Here is a 12,274-nt window from a genome sequence, read left to right as displayed (position 1 = left end):
ACAATCTTACTTCTTTTCCTGTATAGATGGCTTTAATTTCTTTTTCCTACCTAATTCCTTGGCTAGGACTTTCAGTACTATTTTGAATAGGAGTGGTGAGAGTGAGATCCTTGTCTTGTTGAGTATGATGTTAGCTATGGGCTTGTCATATATAACTTTTATTATGCTGAGTGTATTTTTTTTAATAATGAAAGGATGTTGAATTTGTGAAATGCTTTTCCAGCATCTATTGAGATGACTGTATATTTATCCTTCATTCTGTTAATGTGGTATTTCACATTGATTTGCACATGTTGGACTATCTCTGCATCCCAGGGTTCAATCCCACTTGGTCATGGTACATGATCCTTTTAATGTGCTGTTGAATTCAGTTTGCAGGTATTTTGTTGAGGATTTTTACATCTATGTTCATCAGAGATATTGGCCTATAATTTCCTTGTCTTGTAATGTCCCCATTTGTCTTTGGTATCAAAGTAATGTTGACCTTGTAAAATGAATTTGGAAGCGTTCTCACATTTTCAATTTTTTGGAAGTTTGAGAAGGATTGGTATTAATTCTTTAAATGTTTGGGAGAATTTCACCAGCAAAGCCACTTGTTTCTGGATTTTTTCTTTGTTCGGAAATCTTTCTTTCTTTTTTTCTTTCTTAGGGTCACACCTGCATCATATGGAAGTTCCCAGACTAGGGGTAAAATCAGAGCTGCAGCTGCCAGCCTACACCACAACTCATAATCTCAGTCACATCTGTGACCTATACTGCAGTTCATGGCAATGCAGGATTCTTAACCCACCGAGCAAGGCCAGGGATCAAACCCACATCCTTATGGATACTAGTTGGGTTCCTTACTGCTGAGAGGCATTGGCGACTCCCTGCTGGGAGATTTTTGATTACTGATTCAATTTTATTACTTGTTATTGTCTGTTCTGGTTTTCTACTGCATCGTGATGCAGTCTTGGGAGGTTGTATATCTCTAAGAATGTACCCATTTCTTCTAGGGTATCCCATTTGTTGGGGGTATAAGTGTTCACACTAGTCTCTCATGCTCCTTTGTATTTCAGTGGTATCAGTTGTAATGTCTCTTTCATTTCTGATTTTACTTAAGTCATTTTTTTGTTCTTGGTCTAGCTAAATGTCAATATTGTTTATTTTTTCAAAAAGTGAGCTCAGCTTTGTTAATGTTTTCTATTCTTTTCTTTTTATGGCTTCACCTGTTTGATATGAAAGTTCCTAGGCTAGGAGTCAAATCAGAGCTGCAACTGCTGGCCTATGCCACAACCAAGGCAACACCTGATCTGAGCCACATTTGTAACCTACACCACAGCCTTCAGCAATGCCAGATCCTTCACTCACTGAGCAAGGCCAGGGATCAGACCTGTTCCTCACAGACCCTATGTCAGGTTCTTAACCCACTAAGCCACATTGGGAACTCCTGCAGGTTTTCAAGTCTCTTATTTATTTCTGATCTGATCTGTGTTATTTCCCTCTTTATGCTAACTTTGGTCTTAGTTTTTCTTTCTATTCTATTCCTTGAGGTACAAATTTAGGTTATTTGAAATGTTTTTTGTTTTTTTTTTTAAATGTAGGTGTTTATCCCTATAAACTTACCCTTTAGAACTGCATTTTTTGCATCCCATAAGTTTTGAGATGTGTGTTTCCATTTTTTGTTTGTTTCAATTTTTTAAATTTCCCTTTTTATTTCTTCTTTGACCAGTTATTGTTCAGGCATGTGTTGTTTAATTTCCACATATATGTGAATTTTCCAGGTTTTCTTCTCTTATTGATGTCTCTCCCCTCCTTGGAAGTCAGGAGGTGGGACTGAAAAATCCAACCCTCTAATCTTGACCTTGGTTCTCCTGGCAACCAGGCCCTCTTCTTAGGTGCAGCCAGAAGTCACTCATTAGCATAACAAAAGACACCTTTATCCCCTTGATCACTCAGGAAATTCCAAGGGTTTTAGGAATTCTGTGCCAGAAACTGGGACCAAGACCAAATACATATTTCTTATTACAAATCTCATCACACAATGATATTTCCAGACCTCAGTGAGAAAAGGTCTCAGATGCTGATGGGATAAGCGCTGAGGACCCAGGGTGGTATGGACAGTTTCCTGGGGCCAGGCTTCCAGCAGCTCCTCTGGAGGTGATTGCAAGAGCCTCAAGCCTCTAGCTGCTTGTTTTTCCTGTGTGAAGCATTTGCTCACTGTGCCCATAGGACTTTTCAAGCTCAAGTTTTCAGAAAGCTTTGTGCTTTTTTGCAGTCCACCTCACAAAGTGAGGCATTCTTTAGCTTCCCTTTGTCCCACCCTCAGGCTGTGTTGCCTTGCTCTTTGAGCCTCGTGAGAAATGCATTTAGTTGGAAACTTCCAGAAAAACCAACTCAAGGGTCCTTTCCAGGCAGGAGGGTGAGTGGGCAGGCCCCCTTCCCTCTCAGTGGATCCTCTTTCTAGCTGGCCATCAAGGGTGACAGTCTTCTCCTTCCAAGATGACTTTCTCTGCGTTTGTGTTTTTCTTTTACACGGATTTTAAGAAATGTTTTATACGCTAATATTATACACTAACTAGAAGGAGCCAATGTTTATATAACATTTGTGCAGTCATTAAAAGTGATTATAAATTATGCATATCTTTTAAATTACAACTACAACTTGCATGCTCTTAATAACTTTTCATCCCAACTTTTCCCATCTCGTCCTATTTCAATCAACAAGTTAACAAATCACAACCCAACCAGACTGAGCCCCTTTAAGCCAGGCTCTTTGTCCTTTGAACAGGGCCCCTGAAAGCCTGGGATAACCAGCTTGCTGCAGCCCCATTCTAAACAGTGTGAGTGCCTGTGTGTGTGTGTTTGTGTGTGCATGTGTTTGTGCATATGTGTGCATATGTGGACACAGTATCAGCTGCCCTGCAAAAAGTCCTGCCTCACTGGGATTCCAAATCTGAGACATTAGAATGGTGACGTAAGAAAGGGCTACTCTATGAGCCACTTTTAATGACAGAACTCAGAAATGTTGTGATGATTTTATTAAAATTTGTTTTAATTTTATTTTATCAATTTTATTAATAATTATTAACTAATAAATGTTATTAATTTTATTAAAACTAGTAATAGTTTTTATTTACATGTACATCTGCATGTACATTACAATGTATGTTTACTTTTTTTTTTTCCTTCCTTTTTAGGGCTGCACCCACGGCATATGGAAATTCCCAGGCTAGGGGTTGAATTGGAGCTGCAGCTGCTGGCCTACAACTACAGCAACTCAGGATTCGAGCCATGTCTGCAACCTACACTTCAGCTCATGGAAATGCCAGATCCTTAATCCACAGAGCAAGGTCTGGAATTGAACCTGCATCCTCACCGTTACTAGTCATGTCCATTACCGCTGAGCACAATGGGAATGCCTACACTTATGTTTACAGTATTGTGAGTAACTCTCAGATAAAAAGCCCATGCTAGCCATCTGAGTCCCCACCCAGTTGTCCCATCTCTTGGTCTCCTTCTACCCTGAAGGCTGTCAGCTCACGTGGATGTTCACAGTTTCACAAATTATGTTGCTGTGATGTGCCCCCACTCCACCCCCGATTGCCTTATCTTTCTTTTAGGATGAGACTTTTTTGGCCTGTTTAGACCCCCTCTTCCCTGTCCCTTCCCTTAAGAAGCTCCCAGTCTTGGGGAGACAGAGCTGGGGCCATTTCCTCTTTGCAGGACAGAAGTGGACAGCACTGTGGAGCCTGGTGCTGAGGACTCTAGACCCATGAGTGAGTGTGCTGGGGGCAGGCATGGATGGTGGTAGGGTGTCGGTGTCCTGTATCAATCAGGATGGCCAGGTGAGCTTGGGTAATAAGCCCCAAATCCCAGTGGCCCCAACCACAGTGCTCACTTCCTGCTCTCGCTCTAGATCCATGGCAGGGTGTCTGGGCATTCTGGCCATCTCTTCAGGACCCAGGCTGACCCAACCACCACCAGCTCTAGCTGCAGGTCCTGGGGACAGAGTGGAGAGCACCTGGAGGGTCTCACAGCCAATGAAGTACTCCTGCCCCCGGTGATGGACACCCCTTCCACTCACCCTGCTCCTGTTTGCCAGAACTAGTCATGTGGCCTCTCCTGAAGGCCAGGGATGGAAGATACAGGCGATGCAGCCATATTACAGGCTGGGAAGAGTGGGCAGGACTGGTGATGGCCCGAGGATGAAACAGACCACAGATAGCAAAGTGGAAATTTATTTGTGTGACTCTCCTTACTCCTTTTTCATTTTTTTTTTTTTCTTTTTCTGACTGCAACCACAGCATATGAAAGTTCTGGGCCAGGGATCGAATCTGAGTTGTAGCTGCGACCTATGCCACAGCTGGGGCAACGCTGATTTTTAACCCACTGTGCCACAGGGGGAATTTCTCCTATTTCATTTTTTAAAGGATGTGTTCCCAAAAGGGACTCCTAAATAATCCTATTGCCTACTTACACACATACATCAGCTTTCATTTATTGTGATGTGTTACACCTTAACTCTGTTCTCAAGTAAAGGTGTTAGTAAGAGTCTTCTTGATACATCAGGAAAAAAAAAGGAGATTTATTTTTAAAGTTAGGCTATTTCATAGGAACAGGACTGCTTGTGTTTCCCTTGAGCAGTTCATAGAAAGGACTTGTGCGTCCCCCTGGGTGAGGGTCATGGAGCCCATCAGTTAGGGAAATGGGTGAGGTGGACAAGGGAACAGGGACAGAGTCCAGGCCCTGGGTCAGGGGCTGGGCTGGGCTATGACACACACATCTCTTTTACTCCTGAATCCTTCTGATGGGGAAAGACCTGCTATGGCCAATTTACTGAGAAGAAACCAGAGCCACGAAGGAGGGGTGGCTTGCCTGGGGTCAAAGGTTTAAACTTGCAGGATGCCACACCCTAAGTTTTGGCCTTTGGGCAACTAGAGTGAATGCCCAGACTCCCCTCTATAACTGTGGCTGCTACATGGACAAGATCTATAGGCTGCACCATACCCAGTGCTCATGAAAGGAAATAAGTTCTCGAGCATGTCTGGCTGCAGAATGCTCTGGTTCACTGTTGCTCAGGTCTCTCTGCCCAAATTTGAAAAGATGCTTTTTAGGACCACCCAGAGCATCACCTGTTAGCTCCCAGGGCTCTGCTTGGGATAGTGGAAAATGTACCTGAACATTTAGGAATAGTATTTGGCTCCTAGTAATGGAAAGCTGGAAAACACTGGCTTAAACAAGAAAGTACTCAAGAAAGTACTCAAGAGTTACCTGGTGGCCCAATAAGGCTCCAGCATTGTCACTTCTGTGGCTCTGGTCACTGCTGCATTGAGGGTTCGATCCCTGGCCCGGGAACTCCTGCATGCCACAGGTGTGGCCAAAAATAAAATATAAACAAAATACCACCCAAAAAGAAAGTACTTTCCTTATCTATGCGAATTGGAGATCGGCACTTGCCATCTGAATCTATAAGGACTGAATCATGAGCCGCTACAGCTGCTGACCCTCAGCACCCTCTGAAAGGAGCCCAGGGAGACCAGGAGCGAGGCACTCTGTGCTCTGGGAAAACTTGCAGAATGATTCTAGTATCTAGAACATATCTAGTTAGGTATTTTCAGGAGAAGATTTTCTGAGTCCAATTCTTGCCTCTCCTCATATCTAGAAAAACACTAAAATCCTTCATGGCGATGTTGCCTTCTCATGACTAGCATAAACCTTCATGAGACTAGTAGTGACCCTCTGCAAAATGTGTGCTTCATTGCATGTACCTCTGCCGTCTCCAAAATCACATGTATACTGACCTTCCCCCTGCCTCTTTGGCACAGTTTCTCAGAGCTACCTGAAATGTTGCCTTCTGGGCTCTAGTCCTCATTTTGCCCCAAATAAAACTTAACACTCAACTTTTATCTTGTGCATATTTTTTTTTTTAAGTCGACGTCTATGAGATGACAAGGGGATTGAAGGGAGGCAGCCAGGGCTGGCTTGAGGGCTACCTCCCCATCACTGTCCCAGTGTCCTCTCTGTACCCTCACGGGGGCCCTGCCCTCTTGTCAGCGAGGATCAGGGAGGCAGGGGCAGGGCCAAGCCCAACACAGGCATCTTCACGCTATCCCTGGCTGAGCTCAGTCCCAGGGCCATCTGTTCCTGTGAGAGAGGCTGGGAGCTGATACACCAACAAAATCAAGATCTGGTACTGAGCAGAAGGTATAGTGAGCAATCACTGTGATTCTCCAAGGGCTGTTATGACTTATATTCCCCAACCCCATAGAAGCAGGCACATAGGGATATAGAGAATTTGAGGCCCAAGGCCCTGACATGCTGGAAGATGTAAGTCCTTCCAGGGTGGAGTTTCCATGTTTCCGGATTTCCTGAGCCTTGGGGCGAGGGGGTGTTTTCTGTGTCACCTCATCCCCCTTTTAGGGGTCATTGAATGCTTTCTATAGGATGGACTCCCAGCCTCGGAGGCACTCTGTGGAGAGATGGGGTCTGGTGCGCCAACTCCACCAGCCCCCAGCAGTGTCCTTGCAGAGACTCTGCAACTCTGAGCAATCGGGGGCCCTGGAAGGTGGTGTTGGTGCGCTGGTGACCATCGGAAAGGCCATGGCTTCCCAGGTGGTGGCTGGGAGGAGGCTGGGTTCCCTCTGCCAGGGGAGGGGTCTTACCTGCAACTGAGCTGCATGTGCTCTTGGCCCCGGGAGCCCACTCACTTTCGTTTTTTGAACAACCTTCAAGCCTGTTCTTCTGCCCGGATTTCAGCTTGGGACTCTGCCTGCATCACCAGGATAGCCAGGGTGAATTATGGTTCAGCCATGGGCCTGAGGTGAGAAGGATATTGTTGGCCTTGCTCCTGGCACCGGACACCCATCATAGGGTCAAGGGAGATTTCCTATTACTTCTTTACCCCAAGGCTGAAGTGTGTCCTTCCTCGGTCCAGCCCAGCTTACCTTCATAAGAAGGTTAGTTTACAATTCAAACAGTGTGGAAGAAGGTATAAAGTAAAAACAAAGGGCCTGCTTCTCAGTCATCCTCCTCAGTGGCAACAAATTTCTATCAGACTCCTGGACATTCTTAAGGATATTTCCCCTGTGCACATAACTCACTCACACACTTATGTACACACGCACGCATAACTGTACTTTTTTCAGTTTTGTTTTTCTGCCCCATCTGCAGCATGCAGAAGTTCCCGCGCCAGGGATCAAACCTGTGCCACAGCAATGACAATGCCTGATCCTTAACTGCTAGGCCCCCAGGGATTCTCTGTGTAATATTTTTTGTTTTTATTTGTTTTTTCCGTCTTTGACCACGATTGTGGCATTTGGAAGTTCCCCTGGGCCAGGGATCAAATCTGAGCCGCAGCTGCGACCTATAGCAGGGGCAATGTCAGATCTTTAACTCTCGGCCCCAGAACTGGCAACATCACAGAGACAAGTTGGACCATTAACCCACAGTGCCACAGTAGAAACTCCCTCATTTTTGTTCTTTTATGCAAGTAGTAACTCTATACACACCAAACTGCAAGTTGCTTTTTAGAAAAACAACACATTCGTTATACTACGGAGAACATGCCAATCCAGCATGGTTGGTACTGCCCTGTGTCTGAAAGGCTGCAGCGTATGGCACTGTTGGAGGAGCAGACATTATCTGACTTCCTTCCTGATAGAGGTTTAGGTTGTCTTGTGTTCGGGGCCATTACAAGCGATACGGCCAGGATGTCTTTGTTTTGAATCTTTCAGCATTTTCACAGAATTTAAGAATCCAATATTTAGTGGGACAGCTAGGTCAAAGGGTATGTGCGTTTGAAGTTTGGGTAGATACAGCCCAAATGCCCTTGAAGGAGTGACCCCATTATAAATTGCCTCCCGGTACCTGCCATGGTGCAGGAGTTAAGAATCCAACTGTGATGGCTCGAGTCACTGTAGAGATGTAGATTCAAGCCTGGGCTGCTGCAGTGGGCTAAAGGAGTTGGCATTGCTGCAGCTGCAGCTGCAGCATAGGTTGTAGCTGTGGCTCAGATTCAATACCTGATTGGGAAACTTCCATATGCCATGGGTACGGCCATAACATAAATAAATAAATAAATAAATAAATAAATAAAAAGTAAGTATCCTCCCCTTTAGTCCATCCTCCACTCAGCCGCCAAAGTGATTTTTAAAGAAATTTAGATCATCTAGTGCCCCTGCTTAAAACTGCAAGTTGCTTCATTGGGTACCCATGCCTCTGATGCTGTGCCTCTCTGGCCCTGATCTCCCCTCCTTACAAATGTTCTAGCCACAGCAGCTTCTCACCTGTGCCTCCAGCAAAGCAGTTCATTCCTACCACAGGGCCTTTGCATGTGCCAGTCCTTCCAGCTGTGCCTTCAGAGAGAGCTCCATGTGGATGCTGACATGAGGGCCATAGAGGCATGTTTATTTGGGGGAAGGTGGAGGCAGGGGTAAAGGCATGAAGAAGTCCCTGGGACCAGGGATCAAACCTGTGCCACAGCAGTGACCTGAGCCACTGCTGTGAGAACGCCACATCCTTTAACCAAGAGGCCACCAGGGAACTCCCATAAAAGCGTTTTATTCTTGTCTTCATGACTCTCTCCTTCCTATGGGGCAAGGTTGGGTGTTGTTGATGTCCTCTACCTGTTTTCCTATCAGTTTTTTTCTCATTAATAGGTACAAGCTTTTTGTTTAAAAGATAAGCGAACTACATGTCTCATTTGTGTCACAAATATTATTGCCCTGGTTGACTGTCCATATTTTGGCTTTGGTAATTTTTGTTTGTTTCTAATTTTTACTATTTTTAGAAGTTTGTTTTTTCTTTCTTAATTTTTTTTTTTTTTTAATGGTTTCACCTTCAGCATATGGAAATTCCAGGGCCAGCAACTGAATTTAAGCTGCAGCTGCGGCAGTGCTGGATCCTTTAATGCTGAATCCTGAACTGGGCCAGGGATTGAACCTGTGCTTCTGCAGTGACCCGAGCTGCTGTAGTTGGATCCTGAACCCACTGTGCTAAGTAGGAACTCCAAGTTTCTAATTTTTAGATAGCCAAGTCAAGTAACTATTTCCTGCATGGTTGCTAACTCTTGTGAAAGACTCCCTCTGTGGGCTCTGCGAGACCATCCCCTGAGCATCTGCCTCTCCTCACAGCATCCTGGGCCCTGGCCTGGGGCTAGATGAGCTGGAAAAGCAGGGTGGGACCGGATGGAGTCCCACAGCAGTCTGGCTGAGATGATGTGGACCATAGGTCTAGGGCAGAGGACGAACAGGACCATTTGAGAAGTTAACTAGGTAACTTCGGGGCACAGAGATGAAAGGGAGAGCAGTGACCGCCAAGGTCCTACTGAGGGCCCAATGGCTGCAAAGTGGGCAGGAGCACAGACCCTCAGACCCCTGGGACCCAATGCCCGGGCTGCTACAAGGAAGTGGGGAGATGGACAGAGCCTCGTTTCTGCCCAAGGACACTGCTACAGGGCAGCCTGCCCCAGGGGGGCAGCCAGGGGCCAGGATGGGGCCGTCCTCCCCTCTCCCCCACCCCAGGGGAGCTGGCAGGCCAGGGAGGGGCTATTCCCCCTGGGGAAGCTAGGGGGCCAGGGTGGGCAGAATCTGTGCCCTGTGTTATTCCAGAACTCTACAGAAGGAAGCCATGACCTCATTCTTGAGACAGTCTGTTTATTTTCAGATAAGAGGAATTACATTTGCCCACATACTCTGGCAAAATCTTAAGTTTGATTTTTATAATTTAATTTTAGAAAAAGGTCAACAACTTGAACTGGTGCACGATCTTTCATTCATACTCCCATTCTGGGTCAAGCAGCTTCCAATGGTTCCTCTTGAGAACGGCGTGGACATGTGTGCATTCTTGTTTGTGCACGCGGGTGCGAGTGCACACGAGCGCATGTGCACATGTGCCTACTTACCCACATTCCCTCATTAACAATGTCACTTTTTTACTGTGCTGTATGTGCTGTGCAGTAAATGTTTAGCGAATACATATTTTGATGTAAGCCCCATAGGACAAGATTTCACAATCAGAGGCCTAACCACTGAGATATGGACTTAATTTGTTAAAGTGATAAACGAGATTATGATGTGCAAACAAACAGGGCTTGTGCCCCAGCTGTGTCCAAGTTTATTTCACAAAGCTGTAAACACAGGCCCTTTCTCAAGTCCTGCTGATCGGGTCTCTCCTGCCTTCTGGGGGCAGGAGAAGAAATGCAAAGGCTGAGTCAGTGCTCTCAGCCCTGGGCTGGCTCTTGGCTTTCCAGCCCCATCACTTAAAGGAACCCATTCATTCCCCAGATCGGGCAGTGCTCCTCACTGGGGTCCTTCTGAGCTTTTTCACACACTTTCCAGAGCAGGAGACACCTGATCTCTGACTGCCCGAGCGGGGCCTCGGGCCCCGGGGACCCGGGAGCTTGAGAAACGTGCTGAGAGCCTGGGAGCCACTCAGAGAAGGGGCAGGGGTCACAGCTCCCCTCCCTCCCTGCCCTGAACCGCTCCCCAATGGAGAGCCCCTCATGTAATTCCACCCCAGATGTGGGGGTTAAAGTGGGGAGGCCCATTGTGCTGGTGAGGCCCAGCCCCCCTTCATGTGACCCAGCCCAGCCCTGAAAGTGGACGGAGGGGGCGGGGGAGTTCCTCCCAATCAGACCCCACCGTCTTCCGTTGGGGTAAAACCAGCCCGGAGTGGGGTGGGGGTGTCCAGCGAACTTGTGCCTTAGAACAGGAGCACCCCAAACCTGCAGAGAGGTGGGAACTTCTCAGCACTTTTTAGCAGCAAGTGATTCAGAGGAGAACCTGATCCACCTTCTGGGTCCTCAGGGGGCTCCAGGCTGCAGGTGGAGGGGCCAGGTCCGAGAAACGCTCCTTCCACAGGGATTATCTTCTCTTCCGAATGCAGGCCTCCAGCCGGCCCAGCTCCTCGTAGGACTGGTAGAAAACATCAAACTCCCGGGTGCCCCAGCCCCTCCAGACAGCCAGGCACCACTCCAGGTTTTCGTTCTCAAAGCCGCACACAACTGTGTCCTTGGCCACCACGGCCGCATCCATGAGCACCCTGCAGAAAGAGGGGGCATGGTCTGAGAAAACCCACAGGGGGTCCCCACTTGGTGGGGGCCATGACCTTCCCCCTGAACCTTCTTGTAGGACAGCGCCTGCTTAAGGCGGCATCTGTACACCTACACCTGGCCCCCACCGGCGTGCTGGGATGCCCTGCTCCCCTCTCTGGTGGTCCAGCATCCAGCAGCCTTTCTAAAGTCTGAAAAGGGGCCAGGGCATCATCTCAGGTCCACATCAGAGCAGGTATCCTCCGTAATGTGCCCCAGACGCCAAAGTGTCCAGAAAAAAAGAGTCAGCCCTCCGTGTCCACAGGCTTGGCATCCTCAGATAAGGAGGACTGACTGTCCCGTGCCCTTTTATATTATAAAGACTTGAACATCCTTGGATTTTGGTATCTGCAGGGGTCCTGGACGCCCCACCCCCCGCCCCGCAGATTCTGAGAAAGGACAGTATAGTCAATTCCATCTAATTCTCGCTCATCAATGGTCCATGATGAATTTTAAGATTTAGCTCGATTCCCTTGCCATCCATCCCAGGCGTGCTTTTTCTCCCTTTCTAAGTTTCCACAGGCTGAGGAAATGCAGAGCAATAGATTAGGCAGAAAATCTGTACCAACAAGTCCTAACTCTATACACTCTTTTGAGGCTCTGGATTGTCTCAGCTGGTTGGAGCATGCACTGCAAGCTTTCTCCTGGGCCCTGAGAAGTGGTGGCCCACCTTGAAGCCAGAAACTCCTCCCTCCGCCCCCTGCGCCCCGACCCGTCCCAAGGCCAGCATGTCAAGTGGGATGGGCAGGGCCCTCCGCTCCCTTGGGCCTTGAATGTCTCCTTGGGCATCTGATAAATGCATCTCAAAACCTAGCAAAACTAGCGAGCTCTGGCTGCAGCCTTCCTGCCTGGGCTTTCTCCCTAGTGAGTGTGCCTGGCTCCTGGTAAACTTGTCTTTGGGGGAGCAAATAGGAAAATTCAGGGATATTAATGGGGGCATTCCAAGGTCAAAAGGGCAGGCCTCTACAGGTCCTCAACCCCCCGCCCCACCGGAAGCCTCTTCTGACATCTGGAAGCTACTGATGCCCAAAAATGCAGCTGGGGCCCAGCCACAATCCCAGATCTTGTCTCCAGAACCACTTGCAGGGCAAGGTCACTGGCGCCAGTGCCACTGACATGATCTCCATCAGTATCCTGCTCCAGGGAAAACAGGCCAAAGGGGATTTCTCCATAAGGGAGGTTAACAGCATGGGACTCAGCAAA

At 47.5% G+C, this 12,274-nt stretch overlaps 1 protein-coding gene across 6 annotated transcripts in view; it reads right to left on the bottom strand.

The window, feature by feature from the left end:
• Positions 1-9,621: 9,621 nt before the first annotated feature.
• The window catches only part of LRRK1 (leucine rich repeat kinase 1), a 130,240-nt gene continuing 127,587 nt past the window's right edge, over positions 9,622-12,274 (bottom strand). For all 6 annotated transcript variants that reach the window (XR_014815340.1, XR_014815342.1, XM_021098586.2 and 3 more), the window contains one exon: positions 9,622-11,022. Coding sequence is in view for 4 of the 6 variants with exons in the window: in XM_021098586.2 (XP_020954245.2) it covers positions 10,845-11,022 (178 nt within the window). In the remaining 2 variants the exon portion in view is untranslated. The remainder of the gene's footprint in view (positions 11,023-12,274) is intronic.

Source organism: Sus scrofa, chromosome 1, assembly GCF_054392235.1.
Source record: "Sus scrofa isolate SSC_HxYL_T2T_F1_AM1 chromosome 1, Sscrofa_HxYL_maternal_Yorkshire_Landrace_v2.0, whole genome shotgun sequence".
Taxonomy (NCBI): domain Eukaryota; kingdom Metazoa; phylum Chordata; class Mammalia; order Artiodactyla; family Suidae; genus Sus; species Sus scrofa.
The sequence above is the reverse complement of the archived record's forward strand: the minus strand, read 5'-3'. Positions and strand labels throughout refer to the sequence as shown.